The sequence below is a fragment of the Betta splendens genome, chromosome 16, assembly GCF_900634795.4.
Source record: "Betta splendens chromosome 16, fBetSpl5.4, whole genome shotgun sequence".
Classification (NCBI taxonomy): domain Eukaryota; kingdom Metazoa; phylum Chordata; class Actinopteri; order Anabantiformes; family Osphronemidae; genus Betta; species Betta splendens.
In genome coordinates this window covers 308,380-331,369 of record NC_040896.2, presented here as the reverse complement: position 1 = coordinate 331,369, position 22,990 = coordinate 308,380, and the positions used below count along the sequence as shown (strand labels likewise).

Genomic DNA, 22,990 nt, shown 5'->3' with positions numbered 1-22,990 from the left:
ACCACAGCCTTTTAAGGTGGCTGTGGCTTCAAATTTACCCTTTATTTCCAAGATTCTTGAACAATGAAACAGATCAACTAGTGAAAATTCAGGGTTGTTTAAAAGACGTCAAATCCTGGATGTCCCAAAACTTCATTCAACTAAATTTAGATAAAACTGAAATTCTTATTGATGGGCCTAAAAATCTGAGAGAGACACTATTGAGTCAGATAGCCACTCTGGATGCCATAACATTAGCTTCAGATTCTACTGTGAGGAACCTTGGTGTTATCTTTGACCAGGATCTCTCTTTTACATCATACATTAAACAAATCTCCAGAACTGCCTACTTCCATCTTAGAAATATAGCTAAAATCAGAAGCATCCTCTCTCAGAGCGATGCAGGGAAACTGATTCATCATTTGTTATCTCTAGGCTGGACTACTGTAACTGCTTACTCATAGGATGTCCTAACAGCTCCTTAAAAAGCCTACAGCTCATTCAAAATGCTGCAGCCAGAGTTCTGACAGGACTTAGAAAGAGAGATCACATTTTTCCTACATTAGCTTCTCTGCACTGGCTGTCTGTAAAATGTAGGATAGAATTTAAAATTTAAAATTCTCCTACTCACATACAAAGTACTCAATGATAGAGCTCCTTCTTATCTTAAAGACCTCATAGTTCCTTATGCTCCCAGCAGAACGCTTCGTTCTCAGAGCGCTGGGCTACTTGTGGTTCCTAAAGTGTTTAAATGTAGAACAGGGGGCAGAGCTTTTAGCTACCAAGCTCCTCTCCTCTGGAACCAGCTCCCTCTTCAGGTTTGAGAAGCTGACACACTCTCCACCTTTAAGATTAGGCTTAAAACCTTCCTTTTTGATAAAGCTTATAGTTAGAGATGGTTCAGGTCACTGGCAATGATTGTTAGTCACAGGAACCATCTCTTAGTTAAACTGCAATAGACATTGACTGCTGATCCACATGTACTGTATGTAGCAAAGAAACAGCTAACAGCTAAACAGTGTCATGACCTGTTTAAACACAAAAATGTTTAATGTCTCTTCAGACAATGAGTATCATATAAAGTGCTATACATAGTAAATAAAGAAGTGGAAGACATACAAAATCATTCATACAATATGACATCTCGTCAGAGTCATGTTACTAACAAAACAATGCCTCATGGGCCAACTGATGGATCTATTCAGTCAAAACTGTTTCTACCATATGCAATTAAATTTTTAAAAGGTATATAAATAAGAATTCAAAATGGAGCAGACAGCAGAGATTAAGGTGCAAAAATAGGGTTGTAATCAACAAGCTACATAAACTGAGCTAAGTTATGACTAACCCTTTGCATGTATCTGCTCTCTGCTCCCTCTCTAGCCCCAATTTCAATTTCAACTCAGCAGCCATCCAGTCACTGTCCATACATCAGTATAACCATGTATGTTTTGTTGGTGGACATCTTAAGTATCAGTAGAACCTGTTTACTACTTTTTAGAAAGCAGGAAAAGTATAAAAAAAACAGTCCCAGCTATATGAATGTAATATTAGTCATAGCTCAGGAGAATGCACACATTTTCTGTCAACAATGGCCAAATACTTATTTTATTTGTAAATGCATTGTTATGCAATATCATGACATTCATAAAGCTGGGACTGTAACAAACATTTATGTGGACACTGGTAGATACAAATGGTGTTAAAATGCTTCAGTATTTACGTTACATTACATTACAATAGTATTATTATAATTATTATGCAATCGCAAGAAATAAGTCAAATATAAATGGAGATTGGTTTAAAGACTGCAACTATATTAGAAAGAAGTAAAGAGAAAGAAACAAGGAGCTTAAGAACAAGACTAAAAAGATTAAATACTTTATTAAAAACCAAAAAAGTAATCCAGATCCTGATTTCTCTTGATGATTAGTCATCTTAGTGGCTCAGGATAATGCACACATTTTCTGTCAATGATGGCCAAATACTTTTTTTTGTTGTAAATGCATTGTTATGCAATATCATGACATTCATAAAGGTGGGACTGTTTTTACTTAACACCACCTAGTGTTGAGAGAACAAACATTTATGTGGACACTGGTAGATACAAATGGCGTTAAAATGTTTCAGTATTTACGTTACATTGCATTACAATAGTATTATTATAATTATTATGCAATCGCAAGAAATAATTCAAATATAAATGGAGATTGGTTAAAGACTGCAACTATATTACAAAGAAGTAAAGAGAAAGTAACAAGGGGCTTAAGAACAAGACTAAAAGGATTAAATACTTTATTAAAAACCAAAAATGTAATCCAGATCCTGACTTCTCCTGATGATTAGTCATCTTAGTAGCTCAAGTTAATGCACACATTTTCTGTCAACGATGGCCAAATACTTTTTTAGTTGTAAAGTTTATGCAATATCATCATGACATTCATAAAGCTGGGACTGTTTTCACTTAACACCACCTAGTGTTGAGAGACCAAACATTTTTGTAGACACTGGTAGATACAAATGGTGTTTAAATGCTTTAGTATTTACATTACATTACATTTACATTACAATCGTTTAATTATAATTTTAATTATGCGATCGCAAAAATAAGTCAAATATAAATAGGGATGGGTTAAAGACTGCAACTATATTGGAAAGAAGTAAAGAGAAAGTAAAAAGGGGCTTTTATAACATAAAAGCTCACAACTCTATTATTGTTCAATAGTACCTCACATTTCTCCCTCACAACACTGCAACACTGAGGATTAATAAAATTGTCTGCATTACTTATTTTGTTGCCAGTTATTAATCTTTATTAAAATACCAAGTACAAAGTAGAATCACACTGGTGAACAGTCCAATCAATGTGGTACTTACTATTAATAACACTGTGATTGTCAGTTTCACGATCAGCAATTAAAACTCATGCTAGAGTAAGTATCATTGTCCAAATAACTTTTATGTATTGGTCAGCAGAGTCAGTACTGACTATTTCAAATATAACTAAGGTTGTCAGGTGTTTATGTTACCACAAGCTACAAAAGGCTTTGGCTGCAGACAATGAATCAATAAATTAATTAATTTAATAATCAGTAATTTCTATAAAAGTGGAACCATGATCATGCTCTTATGCCTCACATAGATGAGGACTAATGCAGATGCACAAATTAAATTAGCTTTCATTAGCTGATATCGGGGTAATAAGTGAAACTGTTTGTAAAATAGAAAAGTTCACCTGTTGAATTAGGCTTTAATGGTGATTTAAGAGAAATTATTTTTACATTATTATTCTTAGCTGAATGATTCAACCTTCACTCTGAGAGCTATATACTACTATACAGCGACTGTTGCCATGGCACTGAGCTTCGACAGCACTGTGGCTTCCAGTCTTTCAGATCACAGTTTTTGATGTCCTCTGACTCTAGCATAATGCATTGTGGTTGATGTAAATATAAGGCCGTCTTCAGGCACTAAAAGTGTTGCATTGTAGACAACTATGTACTTGTCTCTGCCTGTACGTCTGGACCTGCACTGTGCATCTATAGAGACCATAAGTGTGAAGTAGTAAATGTTGGGCCTTGGCCTGGACATCTTCCCAGCTGCTGGCACTAGAGGGTGCTGTGAACAGAATACAAATCTGTTTGTAATTAGCTATTACGTCCAAAATGTATCATTAATGTAAAATAAACGTTAAAATCGCTTTGTATAAAACAATATAAAAGCTTGTAAGAGGACAGTGATCTATATTAGAAGATTATCCATCTGTATGCTGTGTTTGTAAAACCTTTTAACTAACCATGTAGATTCCTCTTTTTCTTTTAACACATTACTGAAGTACTGTGAAGAAAAGCACAACACGATAAAGAGCAGTCTTTACTACTTATACTAAATCATGCTTTTAAGTGTTTAGTGAGAATAGCTGCCAAAAATGAAACTCGGGCATAGAGTAGATTAAGATATAGGATTAAAGGGTCATAGTCTATAAATACAGCTCAAAAAATCCCACATGTAAAGTCACAGTAGGATGTGCAGTTAGTACAGAATATGAAGGTCTAATCTGTAGCAGCAGTGACTTCAGTTTCTTCTGGAAATAGCTGCATGTGCCCTGACAATTTTCAGATATCTCCTTCTTGTAGAGAAACTGGAAGCTCCTAAACATAAAGTTAACTCTAAATGATTAACATAATATATCTATACATCAATATATAGAAGGTAAGAGTACCTGATGGAGAATGTGTGTCATGCACTGCAGTTTTTTCCTCTAAAAGGCTAAACACCCATTATTCTGCTTTTTCTGACAATACATAACAATTTTGCAAAATTATTGCATTTGTCACTCAAATACACACACCGTGAATATTGAATAAAATTAAATGAGCAGTGGAAGGATAGAAGGTGGAGGCCAGGGGTAGGACTAGAACTAATGTTTCCTGATAGATAAAAGGCAAAAATAACTACACTACAGAGCTACACTTAACAACAATATTCCTTATTGCGAAGTCAGCTACAGAGTAGAGAGCAACCCAAGACTACTTTAAACTGTAATTCAGAATCACGTGATATTTTTAAATGTTGATTTATTCTAATTATCATGCTGTTATAATACTTTGTGTAGAAAACACTATATTTTTATATATTGCAAATTCTGCATTTTTTTTATTTCTACAAATTACCTATTTAATGTACTCACTGAGCTGGAGATGCACTAGTGCAACAGTCTTGTCAGCTGTCAGTGCCCAGACATTCAGCCCATCGACCGATTGGACATCCTCCAGCTTCAGAAGGTCATCTTTGATTCGCTGAGTATCCAGGTGCCTGGGAACACCTTATACAACACCATCTGGATATTAACATCACTCTTCATACTCAAGTATGTAGTAACTCAGTATCTGACAGGACTGTGGGACTTACCCTCCAGCATAATCACTAATGTGTCTCGTAAGATGCGGAATGTGGTGAAGAGAACCAGAACAGAGAAGATGTAGGTACAAATGGGATCTGCCAACTTTAGCTCTGGCTGTGAAAACACAAGATAACAACAAATCTACAACAATGAAAGTTATTCCAAATTATTTACTGGAATTAAAGCAAATATGCATTAAGTGCCTATCATTATACTAAGATTAACTATCTTAATATAATATTGTTTTAGGTTAAGCTGACTCATTTCAAATGCCTCTACTGAGCTGGTGGTTGACTTCTGCAGGCAATCATAATCTGCACTACTACTACAATGGTACTATACATACATAAAATTACAATATACTGTACATACAATTCATTTGCATGCAGCATTCAACAACTGAATATCATTTAGAAGTCTAAAATTTATTTTAGCTGAAATATATGTAAAACTTATTAAATTAGTTAAATTACCTTAAAGCGGACAATGTAAGCAGCTATGAGAACCCCGATACTCTGAAGGAGGTCTCCTAAAGCATGGATGAAGGCAGCTCTGACCGCCAGGCTACCAGGAGACTTCTGTTGGTGATCAGACCCTGCTGAATTTGTCCTGGAGGCAACTGCAGAACTGTGAGAATGTCCATGGCTGTGAGTGTGTCCATGACCATGAGAGTGTAGGTGACAACACTGGTTTAACAGGAAACCCATTCTGAAGAGAAAATAAATGTATTTAAAGCACAAACTTAATTTTTTATTCATATATTTTTATTAATTTATTCATTCATAGACCTATTTTATTTATTAATCTTAAAACCTAAGTCAAACATTAGGCACAGGGAACAAGCAACTCACTTCACACAAATGAGCGCTTCACTTACATGAGGTTTATAGCGACGCCCCCAGCTGCAGTGATGAGCATGATATCTCCATCTATATTGAAGTGTTGGTGTATTGTTCTCTGAACTGCCTCATAGAGCAGTATGGCTGTCAGAATGTAGATGAGAACTACACTGAGGACTGCTGATATCACCTCTAAACCAGGAAATCCCATTCAGTAATAAAACAAAACAACAGACACACATGGTAAGGTGTGAGAAGATGTGAGATTTGCAAAAAATGCAACAAGTAAAAGGGTCATATATTTATTTATTTATTACAATAAATTTTACTTTACTATATATATATATATATATATATATATATATATATATATATATATATATATATATATATATATATATATATATATATATATAATATATATATATATATATATATATACTTACTATATATATGAGATATACTATATATATATAGTAGATTACTATATATATATTATTATATATGAGATATATATATATATATATATAGATATATATGAGATATATATATATATAGTAGATATACTATATAGAGAATATATATATATATATATATATAGATATATATTATATATCTATATATATCTATATCTATATATATATATATATATATATATATATATATATATATATATATATACACGCGGGTGGTTTCATCCGTTTTTCCAAGCTCGGGTCCTCTACCAGAGGCCAAGAAACTTGAGGGTTCTGCGCAGTTTTCTGGACTGAGATGTTGGATATTATTTCAGGGATCTGTTGTAGCCACTCCTTCAATTTGGGAGTCACTCCAATCACCACAGGCACCACTGTGGCCTTCACCTTCCAAGCCTTCTCCAGTTCTTCTCTGAGCCCTTGGTATTTCTCTAGCTTCTCAGGTTCCTTTTTCCTGATGTTGCCATCGCTTGGTATTGCCACATCCACCACTACGGCTTTCCTCTGTTCTTTGTCCACCACCACAATGTCTGGTTGGTTCGCCATTACCATTCTGTCTGTCTGTATCTGGAAGTCCCACAGGATCTTGGCTCGCTCGTTCTCTACCACCTTGGGAGGTGATCGAGTTTTCAATGAAGGCCCTTAGAGTTCTGTTGATGTTGTACAGCTCCAAGCATTCAGTGATCCATGTGTGTGGCATTGAGTCATAGGCTTTCTTGTAGTCGATCCAGGCTGTGCACAGGTTGGTGTGTCGCACTCTGCAGTCTTGGGCAACTGTTCTGTCAACCAGGGCCTTCATTGCAAACTCGATGAGGTTGTGGAGAACCACCCTTGAAGCCAATGGGAAGCCACTTGTCCAAGTCTCCATCAAATGTGGCATATACCAAGAAGATGCACTGTCCCCACTGCTGTTCTGCATAGGTCTGAACCCTCTCAGCCAAATAATAAACAAGACTGGCTATGGATACCGACTCCGGAACGGGGCCACCATAAGTCACCTCCTCTACATGGATGACATTAGGCTGTACGCCAAGAATGAGCGAGACATTGACTCGCTGATCCACACCACCAGGATCTACAGCTCAGACATCGGGATGTCATTCGGACTTGAGAAATGTGGGAGGATGGTGACAAAGAGAGGCAAGGTAATCCACACAGAAGGGGTCTCACTCCCAGAAGGAACAATAACAGACATTAAGGACAGTTACAAGTACCTTGAAATACCACAGGCGAATGGCAACCTTGAACAGGCAACAAGGAATGCGGCAACAGCCAAATACCTCCAACGAGTAAGGCAAGTCCTAAGAAGCCAGCTCAATGGCAAGAACAAATCCCGGGCAATAAACAGCTACGCCCTGCCAGTGATCAGATACCCTGCAGGAATAATAAGGTGGCCAAAGAAAGAGATACACCCCACTGTTTTTATGACACGAAAGCTCCTCACCATGCATGGAGGGTTCCACCACAAATCCAGCACCCTTAGACTGTACGCTAGCCGCAAGGAAGGAGGCTGAGGACTAGTGAGCGTGAGAGCCACTATCCAGGATGAAACATCCAAGATCCATAAGTACATCAAGGATAAGGCCCTAACAGATGACGTGCTGAGTGAATGTCTCAGGCAGTGGAGAACAGAGGATGAGATGCTGGAAGAGGGACCATCATGGGAGGATAAGCCCTTGCACGGGATGTACCACCGGAACATAACTGACGTGGCTGATCTCAACAAATCCTACCAATGGCTTGAAAGGGCTGGGCTGAAGGACAGCACAAAGGCACTCATCCTGGCTGCACAGGAGCAGGCCCTGAGCACCAGAGCCATAGAAGCCCAGATCTACCACACCAGACAAGACCCAAGGTGTAGACTGTGCAAAGAGGCCCCTGAGACAATCCAGCACATAACTGCAGGGTGTAAGATGCTGGCAGGGAAAGCATACATGGAACTCCATAACCAAGTGGCTGGCATAGTATACAGGAACATCTGCGCAGAGTATGGACTGGAAACCCCAAGGTCAAAGTGGGAAACACCTCCCAAGGTGGTAGAGAACAAGCGAGCCAAGATCCTGTGGGACTTCCAGATACAGACAGACAGAATGGTAATGGCAAACCAACCAGACATTGTGGTGGTGGACAAAGATGGCAACATAAGGAAAAAGGAACATGAGAAACTAGAGAAATACCAAGGGCTCAGAGAAGAACTGGAGAAGGCATGGAAGGTGAAGGCCACAGTGGTGCCTGTGGTGATTGGAGCACTGGGGGCAGTGACCCCCAAATTGAAGGAGTGGCTACAACAGATCCCTGGAAAAACATCTGACATCTCAATTCAGAAACTACACAGGATCCAGACAGCTACAGAGTTGACAGTTTGGCTAAAACTTCTAAATACATCTCATTAAGAAGTTATAATATCTCAGCTGAAACAACTTTGATTTATTAATTCCTGACAAGGACATGCTGTTAAACTATACTACATTATAACAACACATGTATTTTTTCATTTTCTCTGCAGGCTTGGAAGCTTTGAGTTAGCCCTATTGTTTGTCAGTCATTACGTTATCTCTTCTACAGTAAGTTGTAACAGTGCCTTGTTTAACAGGTGAACAGGTGACATTTGTAGATGTTCAAACAAAACAGTCAAAGATTTGGTAGACTAGCTTCAAATGGCTCACATTACTCTATACTAAGTGGAGAATATCAGCCTGTGGAATCTGGCAGACTTTCATTGTCTCGTTGTTCAAAAACAAGCTAAACACCTATCTTCTGTTGTTCATTAGTCTGTTGTATTGCTCAAGCAAGTACAACTTCAGTGTTGGATTATTAGACAACTGTAAGTCTTGGATTATTAGATGTTGGTGTCCTTCATGTTATGCATTGGTGTTTTAGATAGTTTTAGTTTAACCATAAAGTTACTAATATTTAAATTCACTTATATTAATTTAGATAGTGGATCTTTAGAAAGATCTTTTATGAAGCTATACTAACTATACTGTTCAACAGCATCCCCAAACTACATCCTGCAACACTGTTATTATGACCACACAATTCAACAAGCACTTACATCCCTTTTAATACACAAAGAGCAATGTTGCTTGAAATGAAACTTTGTGGCAAGGCTAACTGAATTGTAACATTAAATACCAAATGAGTGTATTACTGCATCATGTTTAGAACTTAGTATTAAAAACAAGACATGAAGTGGTACTGTATTAAAGCTCTGAATACATGTATCAGTATTTCTAATTATAATTTGCAACATCATTTATAAACTACCTTAACTACCAGTAATTTGAATTTCCTTGAACATTGCTAAACACACATTCTTCATAACGTCTGTGAAAAACAGGAAATGAAAGTAAGAAGTATGATGCCACTGAAATCAGAGACATACCAAGACGATGCAGTCCGAAGGTATATCTCTTAGTGGGAGGCTTGGTAGAGAGCCAGAGAGCCAGGAGTGAAAACAAAATTCCCACCACATCTGCTAGGATGTGCACGGCATCAGTCATAATGGCTAAGCTGTTTGATACATAACCACCTGAAAGTACAAGAAACAGCTCTCAAACACAGGCTTAGATGGTTGTGTCTTTAAACAAAGATGAATATATGGTTTAATTGTTAAGTTAGGTACCTTTTGTAGCTTGATAATGATAAGACAATAACAGATATTTTAAGGCACCTAATTACCATCTGTTTGATTTATCCAATTGCATCCAGTTTGAACTACTTTAAGACATTTTATAAACTAAGCATTTAATAGCAGGTTCAAAATTTATAAAACTAAAAAAAAAATCTTATAATAAGACTATAATAAGAGAAGAATTGGCACACGTATACCAATAATTTCCGCTGTCATGAAAAGGAAATACAGCGAAGCTGCAATGGCCAGCCTTTTCATCACACTTTTGTGCTTGATGCTCTCCCTCTTCTCGGTGCAGCTGTCACAGGGGTCAAAATGCAACCCCGGGCTGCCGATGTTGGAGTCCAGCAGGGAATCATCATCGTCATCCACAACTAGCGTGTTCACCGCCACTCCGTTAGACGGAGCCCTGGAAGAATAATCAGACATCTCTCCGGACACCACCACTTTCAGCTTGTTGAATTTAGGCGTCTCATCCTCAACTAGTTCGTCGGAGAAGTCGAACGTCGCCGTGTCGCTGAGGTCCCAGTCCGTCGGCTCCCTCCTAAAAGCGGACCGCATCTTTGTAAGGAAACTTCCTCCTGACATCTTTAATAGCTAACACGTATATGTTAACTATGTTTATGGGGTTATGATTAGGTGAGTACTTGGTGTGGGCTACTAACGTCCGGGGTAATCATTCACAAGTCTGTTACGGGGCCCGACTTTAAGCTCACATTTCAACTCCATCTTGGCATCTATTAGAAAAGGGAAAACGTGAGAAAAACACATTGAGCTCATATTTTATACAAGAACAGCCCTGACATTAATTACATTCAGACATGCTATTTACATTATAGTGTTCGAACATTTGACGTTAAAGTCACCGAAGTACTCAAATTCACACGAGTTCATAAACTTTGGCTATTATAGCCCCACAAAACTGCCCTGGCTAAACAGTAACAAGCTAGCTAATAAAGGTTAGCTATCTTGCCATGTCAGTTTGAGACAGCCAACTCCTGTATTGTAATTTATCTTCACCCGGACTTACCAATAGATTGACCTTTCAATAGTAAGGAGTTAGTTCGGCCTTAAAATTGGAAACTGTCGTAGTAAAATCATAAAAACCAGAATATCGGTTCCCAAGTATATCCGCACTCACTCCCCACAGTACAGTTTGGTTTGTTTCGTACACATGGTGACGTAGGCATTGTCATGTGATGACGCAGAAGTCACATGACGTTATTCGGATACAAAAGAGTATCGAAAATCTCACCGTCGTGTTTCTTGACTTCGGTCAACAAAAGTGAGCCCTTCACCTCTGCAAATGCTAATAAACAGACTGTTACGCGGGTAAGATTGTGCTGACCGGATTGACTGCCTGCTTTGTAGCATGTCGTGCTATATTTTCACGGAGCACCTCATTCCGCTAGCCTAACACTCCTTAACCTGTACTGTAAATACGTACTGTTAAGATACGCTGGGTACCTAACATAGTTCCTACTGATTTACCTATTTATTGTGTGGTATAGATGTGAGATGCATGTTTCAGATTGCTTGGCGCCTTTCTTTCAGGTTATTGAAGACAAAAAGACAGTTGGTGCAGATGGAAGTAGAGGGGGCGGAAGAAGGACATATATGCCAAAGTGCACTTCCACATAGTGAAGGTGCATATCTTTAACTCGATCTCTGCTTTCTGTACCTAGTAATACCAGTACTTGAATATAATAAAAACATTACTCAAATCCAGCTTTGGTGTACCTCCAGTTTCATCCCCACAGTGAGAGACATGTTCATAGAGTAGGACAGTAATGTTAAATTACCATAACCTTGGGGGGGTTGTCCATATCAGATGACAACAGATTCACAGGGTTATGACCAGCTTCCATTGTACAAACGTTGTTGTGATGTTAATTAGAAGGTCACAATGTATCACAATGAATATTACATTCCTTACCCTTTTGTTGAAATGTGACAAGACTTGTTGAGTGTTGCAATGGCAAGAATATGTTATGAGTTTGAACTTTGAACACATGTTACAGGAAATCAGAGATGGCTAGATCATCAGCAATATGTTATAGTCCGGTATGAATAACTTACAGTATACAACTGTTCCCAATTACCATAATAAGATATAAATAATTTGGCTTTGAGATGGCATCACTGCTTATTTTTTTAGGTTGTTTCTACTAACAGCAATAGTGATCTTTCCATAAACCAGTGGCTGAAACAGGTTAGGCTGGAGTGGGAGAGGTAAGATGAAAGAGTAGATAGAATAAAAGATATAGTGGCAAATCCCAGACAATTGAACACTGCATAAGATTCAGTGTGGTAGTTTAAATATGTTGCTTACTTGCTTAATACACCAGCATTGTCCAGTTGGTGTTTTTTTAATATAATATTCAGGGTTTATTCGTATCAAATATTCTGAGACTAGAGAATAGAAACACTGAAATGTTAATAAAATGAAAAAAAAGTTTTAGTTACTGTCATTATAAGATCAACAAAAAGACATTTTTTAATGCTTTGTACATTTTTACACATTTGACAGATCCTCAGTTGTCAAAGCATGGCTCACTTCCTCTGAAGAGCTCAACTACTTTAGAGAATGTGTTAGATGAAAAGGCTACAGACAGATTCACAGAGGGATTGCTCTCTCACTACCTGCCAAATCTGCAGAACTCTAAACAAGCACTTCAGGAGCTCAGGTGAGTACTCACTTAGTGTGTCACAATTAGTGTTATTGCTTTCCAGACTCAAGGTGTTCAACACATAGTAAGTAATGGTTATGTAAAATGCACTTGGACTAGTTGCCTGTTGCTACTAAAACCTAAATAAACAACACATAAGCTTCCTTTCAGTGCCTGAATGAAAGGTATAAATTATGTTCCTTCTTTACCTGTTGATAACCATGCTGTTGGAAGTGCCCTCAATGTCATTTATTCATAAACTAGAAAAAATCATCTGATATTGTTGGACACACTGGACCAAGAAGTCACCAAGTTTAGAGAATGTAACGCCTTTCTGGACCTCAGTGCACTGGTGAGTATGCACTGAATTATATTCTCACATATAGACCAAATGTTTGGTAGTTTGTACCAAGCACACCAGCCACTTTGTTATATGTAGTTTACAGAGGCAAAGGTTTACCAGAATAAACTGGTGCATGTAAGGAAAGACATGATCCTGCTCCATGAAAAAACAACAAAACTAAAGGTATCTTCCCTCCTGGAGTGTTTTTCTGCAGTATCATTAATTTAAAGTGTCTCCAATTAAATGTTTACCTACTTTTGTTATTTTCAGAAAAGAGCTTTAAAATTGCAGCAACAGAAGCAAAAGGAGACGCTAGAGAAGGAGCAACAACGAGAGAAGGAGCTTGAGAGAGAAAGGCAACTTACTGCCAAACCTGCTAAAAGAATGTAGGATTCTCAAGTAATGTACATCTGCTGCATTAAAAGATTGTAAATGGGGTCTGCATGTTTTAGCCTATTTATTACAGATCAGCTGTATGTGTTAGTACTGATAACAATTTTTCGAAGCACAAGTATTTAAAAATTTCTGTTCTAGAGGCCAAACTGGAGTGTCCTGCTACATAATAAACAACTTAGAGCCCACCATGATCTCCATATTACCATCAAAAATAGAAATGTTTATATCTATATATGTCAGCAGTTGTTACAAGCAGTCTGAAATGCTTATAAAAAGACTTTGAATACAATAGAGTAAAAAAAGTAGTTTGGCTCTAAACATACAGTATATTTGATTATATGTACTGTATTGAATTGTAGCTCATAGCAACTTGACTTATGTTGTTTCCTTATTATAATGACTTGCTTACCTGGCTACAGTTCTAATATTCTTTGGGAAATAGTCCTCTTCCTACACACTGTACACAATTGAGTAAATGGGCTAAAAGAAACTTTTTGTCTTATGATTGCCACAAACCAAAGACATGTATACAATCATGAAATGCTGTTTTTTCTCATTGTCAACCCATGATAGCACAAACTCAATGCATTACACTCAAAACACAATAGACACACAAACAATTTTATATGAGGAAATGACAGAAAGGAGAGTAAGTGAATTTGTGCATTGTTGGGTATTGGCTGGTAGTGTTAAATGTTATTGCATTTTAATTTGGCATGCACTAAATATTACTGACTATATTTCTGGGGTCCAGATAATCTGATGAATAAGGTATGAAACTTAACCTGTTCAAAAACTGTAAATTTGATTCTTCATGATGATGATCATGTCTTCTGCAATACGTATATCTGGAGCCCCACTATTTTTATAAATATTAATAAAATCAAAATAAACTGGTTTGCACTAAGTTCATGTTCATTGTTATTTTTCTGTTTTTAGTAATATATTTTAAAGATGAGTCTAAAATAAATGTTTAGGCCAGTGCTTGTTTATTGCTTTGTGATAAATTATCTGCTTTAGATATCTAGGTCCACCAGGTGTCAGCGCTAGCCATTTCATTTTAACAAGCTTTCATCACTGACTTTTAAGTGTATTTCAATTTGGTTAAATGTTTTAGCTTTTGTAAATTAATTAAATTTTAACAAATACCTGCTGAACTTTGTCTTGCCTGCATTCTGCATATGACAGTTTTACTGACTATTACCTTGATAAATATTGGAGAGCACCAGCAGATTTACTGATCCTTTAGCTCAGGATTCACTTTCAGCCACTCTTGCATTAGGCTTCATTTCTCAAATAATTTCGACAACCATGGTTTCTTGTAACAAACATTTTAAATGCCATTGTAATGTACCAGCTATACAATCAGGAGTTTGTTGGCAGAAAAGTAGGTTACATTCCTTCTTAAGTCAACACAACCATGTGTCTGTCCAACCTCTCTTTAGTTTTTAAAACTCTAATTTTATACTCCCTACTATAGCAGGAAACGCAGTCAAAGCCAACATATCTATGTCCGCCCCTGCCTAGTCTGTCTTGGAGCTGAAACTGCACCACAGTGTGTCCATGAAGCCCAGACTTGACGCAGTGGTTTTCAGAACCTTGTCTCTGGGTTTAATGTTGACTTCTGTTTTGTCAAAATATTGTTGCTCCATATAAAACTAAACATAAAAAATATCTTCTCCAATACTAATTGCTATTAGTCAATAGCCCTGCAATAGTCAATATGTCGGCGTGTCCTTGGGCAAGACACTGAAGTTGCTCCTGGTGTTTCAAGCGAGCGCCTGGCATGGCAGCTGCTGGCATTAGTGTGTGACAATGAGAGTGCATGGATGAATGAGAAGCTACTGTAAAATGTTTTGGATGACCTTGGTCAGTGTATTATGAAAACAAAATAAAAGTGTTTATAAAAAAGGCTCCAGTTATTTATTTAATTAATCTGGCACAAATATCAATTGTCTACACCTAACATTCATAATTCAAACATTCAAAATTTTCTTTTTACTGACATTTTTCAGCTGTCAATATACAGTAGGTTTATGTACTATTTTTTACAAGGCTTGCTTTTAAATTGTGATGTTTCATAAACTGGATACCTATCAGACTTTTTTTTGGCTAAATAGGACTCTGTTGTCCCAGATGAAGGGTGAGGCTGCAGAAGTAGACAACTCAGAGAAGCAGTGGTTTCCAAGGCTCCCTGTTTTCCTCCAAGCATTTGGTTTTAACTTGTGTCTGTTTTTAGAAACTTGCCTGTCAGGGAAAACACAACTCCCCTTCCACACCAAAGCCACAAGCGAGTCATGGAGCAGCAGCAGTTGATGATGTTAAAGCCTTCCTGTCTGAGTAAACAGTGATTCATAAGGGTTAGGGGTGGAAGCCTGTGGTCTGCTTCAGACTGGCAGCACCAGGCCTCACCCAGACCCATTATAACAGGATATGGTCCTATGGTTGTATTGTGTTGTTACTCCCCTTAGGTTCTGCCATGTGGTTGGCGTGGTAATATCCAAGTGGTAGAAGTAGAAGCAGTGAAGTAGAGGATAACTTTCTGTGGTGTTTTAGACAAAAAGACAGAAAAGGAGGTTATTTTTTTCCGAACAGGTCTTATATAACTTAAATACACAAGTCTTACACAAGTCTGAACAAATCTGCATGGACAACGTTAGTAATTAAGTTTTCTCTGATTCAAAAATTATTTAAGTCTAACAGTTTACTCTATGACCATCATGTTTTTCCAGACAAAAGGCATTGCATTTTTACAGTCACTGTTTGAAACCTTAGGAACAGTGTTGAGGATGTTTTACTTTTTACAGTAGCCTACTTATTCTGGATATACAAACTTTATCTACAAATATACAGTACTAGCACTACTGCTTTTGAATGCAGCCATCTAAAGGGCATTTCAGTGTATAAAAGAGGTCTTTTATAGTGCTGCATTCAATGACACATGGGCTACAACAATAAAAAGGAGTATAAGCACATTTGCCTTGCATACCGTTTTTTAAAACGAATAGAAATTTAAAAAAAACAATAATAGTAAATGCTTCTTAAAAAAATGTAGCTTAATAGAATAACATTTATTGTAAATATATTAAAGGAATCAAAAGAAGCAGAGAACCTAGAAAAAACATTTCCATAGGAAAATGCATAGTGAATGCTTCCATGCTGAATGTATTGCGGAAGAATTGCTGATAATAACTGAAGCATTTAAAACATATCTGAAAGTAGCTTAAGCACATAAATGTATCTGAACAGAACTAGGAGTTGTTTAATCGCTAATCGCTGTTTAAGAGCTAAATATTTTCAGAAGAAGCTGAAACAGTTGAATTTGTCACGTTTCGTGTCACTTCCTGGTTTTACTTTGAAGTACTTCCTGTTCTCGTTTCAGTTGTTCACTCCCCGGTTCATTTAGCACACCTGTCAGTAATTAGTTAATCAAGCACCAGTATTTAGTCTTCACCTCTCACACACTCTAGCTGCCAGATTGTCAAGTCCTTGTACTTCTATCCAGCGTTCTAGTATCATCTCTTGTGTTTGATCCTGATTATCCTGACCACTGAATCCTGTCTGACCCTTGCCTGTACCTTCGCCTGGATACGAACCTTGCTTGACTATTGAACCGTGAGTTTTGCCTAGCCCTTATCTGTACCGTCACCGTGCTCCCCTGTGTATCGAACCTCTGGCTGCCTACTGGACCTGATATTGCCTGCTCCTTGCCTGTGCTTAAGACCGCGCTTCTCCGTGTATGACCTGGACTGACTGACTACGTTGAGCAATAAACTCTGTTTTACTATTCAATACTCCGGTGCGCTGTGCATATGGGTCCTCAGTCGTGTGTTCCTGACAGAACAATCTGGCCAGACTTGGACCCAGCCAGCGCCAGCCTGAACCCAGGTCTGTTACAGTTTTTCCTTGTTTTTCCCCCTTTCTCTGTTTATTCGGCTCCGCGCATATCCACGCACCGGAGCGATGGAGTTTATTCCATCGAGCTTATCGGAGGACATCCGCGGCGATTTCCAGAGGCTAGCGAAGGAATACGCGGAAGCCGGCAGTTCCAAGGTTCGGCTCGGCATTGTAAATTTGGCCATTGAAATCCTGGAGGACGAGTTTTGGTGGCGTGAGTACCCCGGAGTGCAGGCACTCTTTGACGGGCTCCAGCTGATGCGGAGGGATTTGGCACGCGCGCTGCGCGCACCATCTGCCCGTGTCTCCACGGTCGTTCCTGTCGGCCACGTAGAGGTCGTTCCTGTCGGCCACGTAGAGGTCGTTCCTGTTCCTGTCGGCTCCTGCGAGGACGCCGTTCTAGCTCCCGTTCCTGTCGGCTCCCGCGAGGACGCCGTTCTAGCTCCCGTTCCTGTCGGCTTCCGCGAGGACGCCGTTCTAGCTCCCGTTCCTGTCGGCTCCCGCGAGGACGCCGTTCTAGCGCCCGCTCCTGTCAGCCTCGGAGTTTCTGCCGCAGCCCCCGCCGACCCCCAGGAGGAGGCGGCGCCGGCCGCACCTGCATCGGATCCTGGCGGCTTGGCTCCGGCCGCATCTGCATCGGTTCCTGGCGGTCCGGCGCTGACCGCATCTGCATCGGTTCCTGGTGGGCCGGCGCTGACCACGTCTCCACATTTGTCCTCGTCTCTGGTTCGTCTGCCGGACTGGTGGCCTCGCCCTCGTCACCTCCTGCCGGTTGGGTGGCGCTGCCTCCTGCGGCGCCGTGCGCCGCGGCTCCGCTGTCGTCGGGGCCACTCACCTGGGGAACGTCCCCTCCTGCCACGACGATGGCACAGTCTCTGCCGTCATCGTCCACCGCGATTCTGGGGTCCTCGGATCGCCTCCATCGGGAGGAGGATGGACTTGGCTCCGCCCTCCCGGACTCCGCCAGCCTGGCTCTTGGGCCTGGGGAGTGCCGTCTCGGCCTGGCGGCCGCGCAACCTACCCTCTCCTCGTCATCATCCCCCGTGAAGGGACAGTCTGGACCTTGTTTTTCGTGTAATACGGACTCATCATGGACTCAACTTCCTGCCCTGTCTCATGTCCTTGTCGGGGAGGGATTCGGTCCCTCCTCCTGAGACCACCCTCCGCCCGCCCTGGTTTGGGGGGGGGGCTTCCGTGGGCGCCGTGGAAGACGGAACTTCATACTTCTTCTACTACCTATGTGCTGCAACAACAGCAGTGGTACAAAAATGTCAAATACCATGTATAATTTACAGAATGTCTTGTGTCTGCATTGTGATATAATTTTCCAACAGCCAGCTCTACTGCAGTGTAAACACAGACAAAGTGGGTGGATGAAAAGCACACTTTGGCATTTCACAAGCCCCACAGGTGCAGCATTAACTCTGCTGACCTTGGAGCCATGTTGGAGTTGCAGTCAAAACAACACCACCATCACAAATGGTTTTATGGCACGAATGGCTCTTTTCTTGGGCCCCGCCTGGATTGTAGTAAAAGTAGAAAATATAAGAGAAGGCTGAGAAAGAAGGCTTTGCAGGGTGGGGTAGTTGTGGTGATTTGCTTAAATGTTTCCTGTCTTTGTTATCTTTAGTTTGGTAACAGAAGAAAACAAGAGAAGAGTATTAAATGATGCATCGCTAAGCTGTAACTGTCAAAATGAAATTTTTTTCAGACAACCTGGCCACAGAGGCGCAGTCACCTCTAGTGCCAGGATGGTTAGTGGTTGCATGGCTGTCTGACCTGTATAAGCTGGAGACGCAATAATCCAGACCTTAACTGTATGAAGTTAGCGGTCTGGATGGTGAATTTATGGTGCTGTTTATATGCTCTATTTGAGGTAACTACAGCAGACTGTCGCTTCCTTTGCTTTTTGGATGCACTGTGGAGAGGTTTGGAGAGACCCGGCGCAAGGAGACCTAACACAGGCATATACAAAAGAAAGTCACTGCCAGTTCTGTTTACCTTCTGATGTCTAGAGGGAAGGTTAGTGTGGTTTGAAAAAATGCAGGGTGTGTTGTAATCCAGAGAGGCCAGAGTAAAACAGTAATGACAGGAAACATGAACATATTCAGGCAGAGTTAACTTTATTCTGTTTCCTGCTATCATATTACTGAAATTAATTTCAAATTAAATTAACAAAAGTCAGAAAAAAGGTTTAGAACCACACCAGAGCATGTTATATGCCTGTGTTGCTTCAGACAGTCAGGGAGGCCTTAGCAATTGCTGGTAATGTTATATAAAACTTAGATTGGGATGATTGAGCCGTTAGTGAACTAACACACCTGTTTTATTAAAATGACTTACAGTTTTAGAAAATAATCACTCAAAAGATGTTGAAATATTGAGTAATTAGTGCATAGAATGTGTGGTTTAGAGGAAGAATTAAACAGTGAGCATATTCAAAGCCTAAAATTTGGTAGGCTACTGGAAATCCCAAAGATGGATAGGATTACAGTATAGTAAGATATCCTACTCACTCAGATATTAGATGTTTTTTAGATATGTGTTTTCTTTATTGCTCTTTAAGGCCATTCTACCATTATTCTGCTCTCAGCCATTGATTTAATTAGCTAAAAGAAAATGTTAAAATTAAATAAGTAACTCAGAAAGCTGAGCTACAGTAAAAAGCTAACACATATCTGACATTTATATGTTTTTCTTCTGCATCATATGTGCAGTATATGTGGCTTGTAAGTACCAAGAAATCAAACAGAAAAGTATAAATTGACTTGATTTTTCCAAGAGCTAACTTTTCAAAATGTGTAAAATTCAAATCATTGTCTTTTACACCTCTGGGCCACTCTATTTGCCTTTTTTGTATGTTCAGTGATGCTTTTCTTACTGCCCAATAAGTCTAAATTTGACCCAGTTTGATTTATCCTTAAAATAGGTATGTATTTCTTGTAAATTCTACATTGATTTACTAGCAGTGTCCTATTTTTTAGACAAAATAAATAAATAAAAAATGAAATAAGGTTTTCAGTAACTCAATAACCTAATATGGAGTATATTAAATGTAGATATTGCTCTTGCTCTGCAAGCAATTCAATAATGGAAAATAGCACTTCCAATCAAATCTTGTTCGTTTTTACTTTCTTTCATATTTCAGTCAGTGTAACAGCAGCAGCAATGGATCTGCTGCTCCTTAAAGTAACCAAATGAGCATAATTGGCAGGAGGATTGTTTATTGAGATATGCAACTGAATGCAACCATCCTCTGAATATATCCATCAACTTTCATGAGTGTATGCTGTAACAAAGCAATAAATATGGTAGATATAAAATCATGCCAGCATTTGATGCTGCCAGTTATATAAAAAAATCGTAGCAGTCAGCTAAATGAACTGCCAGGTGAGAACTTAAGGCAATGTGGTCTTCTGCTTGCAGGTGGAGTATATCCTCTTTTCAGCTGATCATGTGCCTGCAATGAAGACAAAACATAAGAAACATGCAAATGGATAAAACAGCAATAGCACAGTCAAGTGATGCATGTACCTTTATTAAAGAGACATTTGGATGTTATTCAGGATGTTGCCATAGACAAAGTTGAACAGCTGCTCCTTTGACAAGGTTCCATCTAACTGCACTGTAATGACAAACCCCTCATACTAGACACATTCATGTTTTTATATTATGAATGATAGTGTTACAGTACAGTACAACTACAGTTAAAACATATGCACACACTTACCAACGTCAACATCTGATGCCTCCATGATGTTTTTGTGTTTCAAATACATGGGCCAGACATGACCATCAAACAGGCCGGGGGGGTCTGGCACTGTGTAGTTCCTAGAGCTGCAATTTATAGTGACACACAAAACATCAAATGCTTAAGTAAAAACAGCTGTTTAAACGTTAAACACTAGTTAAAAATCACATTCTAGCTCAGAAGCACTTACCACCTCCTCTTTTTGCATTCTTCATATGGGATGGAAATAAAATACCGTTGGTTCAGGATGTCAATCAAAGGTCTGCAAGGTGGAGACAAATTTACTTTAAAGCTTGAAGTCCAGCAAGTTGGTATTTCATCCTAAAGGAAAACACCAGAAAAACACATGTTTACCTGTAGGTGTAAAGCAGAAAGCCCTCCACAATAAGGATGTGATTTTCCTCTTCCTTATGGTCAGTCTTTGGCACAATCTCAGAATCAAGGGTGTTATTAACACCATGAGACTTCTCAAACTTCACTGGGTTCTCCAGCCATGCATAGATCGTACTCATCATGGCATCCATTTCCAACGCAGTAATGACTGGAAACAAAAGTGAGGAGGAAGGAAAAGAAACATGTAGAATGGTAGAGAGTGAGCAAGATTACAACATGTATTATACTTTGAAAATATAGCATGCAGATTACAAACAAGTCAGTTACGGTGGAAAAAAACTCACATGCATGACAAACCCTTTATACAGATGCACACAAACTCTAAAAGCCCAGGCTTACCATCGTACTGCTTAAAGCCATCTTCACCAACTTCAATCTGATCTTGGGGCTGAAACATACATTGATAAGATGTACCCAGGTACACTCCACTAGTGCTAAACTCTGCTCTGACAGCGTTTTTAAAAACAAAATCATACTGTAAAAAAGGCACTACCAGCTTCTGTTACCCTGTGCAATGTCTGTGCGTGATCTACACAAAAATGTCATAGTGAATGTTACTCACCTTAAAGAAATCATCCTGATGTACAACACAGCAATTGGGTAGGTTCTTGATCAGTCTGTTAGTGAGGGTGGTTTTCCCTCCGTTTGTAACGCTGTAAATCAATAAAAGGCAATGAATGGCGGATATTGCAACCCACATAAAACCTTAAAGACATTAACATCCAGTTTTAGTTATTTATTAACGTTTACTGTGCATTGGTATTCAGAAACTACGCATGAAAGCTAAACCCTAGTTTTTTTAACAATAAAACCACATTACAGCTCCTTTTTAAACACAAAATATAGAAACGCCAAGATTTTCAGACATGATCTCTCAAATCATTTACAAAAATGTGTGGGTCTAGCTGACGCTGTGTAGAGTTTCCTCTTTCTTATAACATGATTGTAATCGCTAGCTTTGGCTCACTTTATTAACTGAATAATGCAACTTGAGAGAAGCTTATATAGTAATACGTTTCAGGAAGATCAAAAATGAAGGAGGTTTGGCGGATGTCATGAGCGCTCTACCCCACGTGTGTCGGCCCTTTATGGCCTAATAGCATGGTTAGCATAGCTTAGCTCCCAGCCCATTCATCCCACAGGACTCACCCGCCGATGCCAATTATGTACTTCATGTTCTCGTATAATCAAAGCTCGGGAAAGTCGCTGGGTTCGGAACGTGGACAAACCAGTTGAAGAGCACAATGATCTGACGGGAAGAAAGCTTAAAAAGAGAAGGTTGCAGCAGGAAACGTCAACTACTCGATTCCTCCATGGTACTATGGTTGAGTGAGAGAGAAAGAGCAGAGACGAGTTGTCGCTCGCGTGCTGTCTTCCGCTGAGAGAGAACGTGCCCTCACAGCCACTACTACAGATCCTACAGAGTCGGCAATGATTGGCTATTTAAAGACCTCGAGCTGTAGGGAAAGCCACATTCACGAATCATAAGCGTTTGCGCAGCTCGACCCCTCACACCCCACCCATTGACGTCGTCTTGAGACGTCATTTTTTTATTACACTAATTAATTAACCAGACTTGGAACCAAAAGTAGTTTTACCTCAATACAAAAATACCATGGTTGTAAAATATATTGTTGTGGTGTTTATGTCACTCAAAAATATAGCTGAAGTCCTCCCAGCTGGATCCATGACAGTTTTCAGAGGTTTCCAAAA

The 22,990-nt window shown here is 39.2% G+C and overlaps 3 protein-coding genes across 7 annotated transcripts; 1 reads left to right on the top strand and 2 right to left on the bottom strand.

Moving 5' to 3' along the window:
• Positions 1–1,844: 1,844 nt before the first annotated feature.
• slc30a4 (solute carrier family 30 member 4) lies at positions 1,845–11,013 on the bottom strand. 2 transcript variants are annotated; one of them, XM_029129440.3, is made up of 9 exons: positions 10,859–11,013; positions 10,026–10,565; positions 9,580–9,726; positions 5,760–5,913; positions 5,356–5,590; positions 4,891–4,996; positions 4,670–4,804; positions 3,776–3,816; positions 3,458–3,597 (listed from the first exon to the last, which is right to left on the bottom strand). In XM_029129440.3, exons 2-8 carry the CDS (start codon positions 10,414–10,416, stop codon positions 3,806–3,808), a joined length of 1,179 nt encoding a protein of 392 aa, XP_028985273.1. In that variant the 5' UTR covers positions 10,417–10,565; positions 10,859–11,013; the 3' UTR covers positions 3,458–3,597; positions 3,776–3,805. The 2 variants fall into 2 exon arrangements, with proteins under 2 accessions (XP_028985272.1, XP_028985273.1); XM_029129439.3 differs by lacking the exon at positions 3,776–3,816 and having other exon boundaries at positions 1,845–3,597; positions 10,859–11,011.
• Positions 10,256–14,143, top strand: bloc1s6 (biogenesis of lysosomal organelles complex-1, subunit 6, pallidin). Of its 2 annotated transcripts, none has more exons than XM_029129442.3 (6): positions 10,256–10,393; positions 11,383–11,474; positions 12,359–12,515; positions 12,762–12,849; positions 12,937–13,023; positions 13,111–14,143. In XM_029129442.3, the coding sequence occupies exons 2-6, from the start codon at positions 11,414–11,416 to the stop codon at positions 13,228–13,230; spliced, it is 513 nt and encodes a 170-aa protein (XP_028985275.1). In that variant the 5' UTR covers positions 10,256–10,393; positions 11,383–11,413; the 3' UTR covers positions 13,231–14,143. The 2 variants fall into 2 exon arrangements, with proteins under 2 accessions (XP_028985275.1, XP_028985274.1); XM_029129441.3 differs by lacking the exon at positions 10,256–10,393 and adding an exon at positions 11,006–11,160.
• A 6,197-nt stretch (positions 14,144–20,340) lies between these two features.
• mibp2 (muscle-specific beta 1 integrin binding protein 2) lies at positions 20,341–22,718 on the bottom strand. Of its 3 annotated transcripts, XM_029130261.3 has the most exons (8): positions 22,427–22,710; positions 21,840–21,930; positions 21,617–21,665; positions 21,239–21,425; positions 21,075–21,146; positions 20,864–20,970; positions 20,668–20,758; positions 20,341–20,593 (listed from the first exon to the last, which is right to left on the bottom strand). In XM_029130261.3, the coding sequence occupies exons 1-7, from the start codon at positions 22,450–22,452 to the stop codon at positions 20,673–20,675; spliced, it is 618 nt and encodes a 205-aa protein (XP_028986094.1). In that variant the 5' UTR covers positions 22,453–22,710; the 3' UTR covers positions 20,341–20,593; positions 20,668–20,672. The 3 variants fall into 3 exon arrangements, with proteins under 3 accessions (XP_028986094.1, XP_040923824.1, XP_028986095.1); XM_041067890.2 differs by lacking the exon at positions 20,668–20,758 and having other exon boundaries at positions 22,427–22,718; XM_029130262.3 differs by lacking the exon at positions 21,617–21,665 and having other exon boundaries at positions 22,427–22,716.
• Between the last annotated feature and the right edge of the window lie 272 nt (positions 22,719–22,990).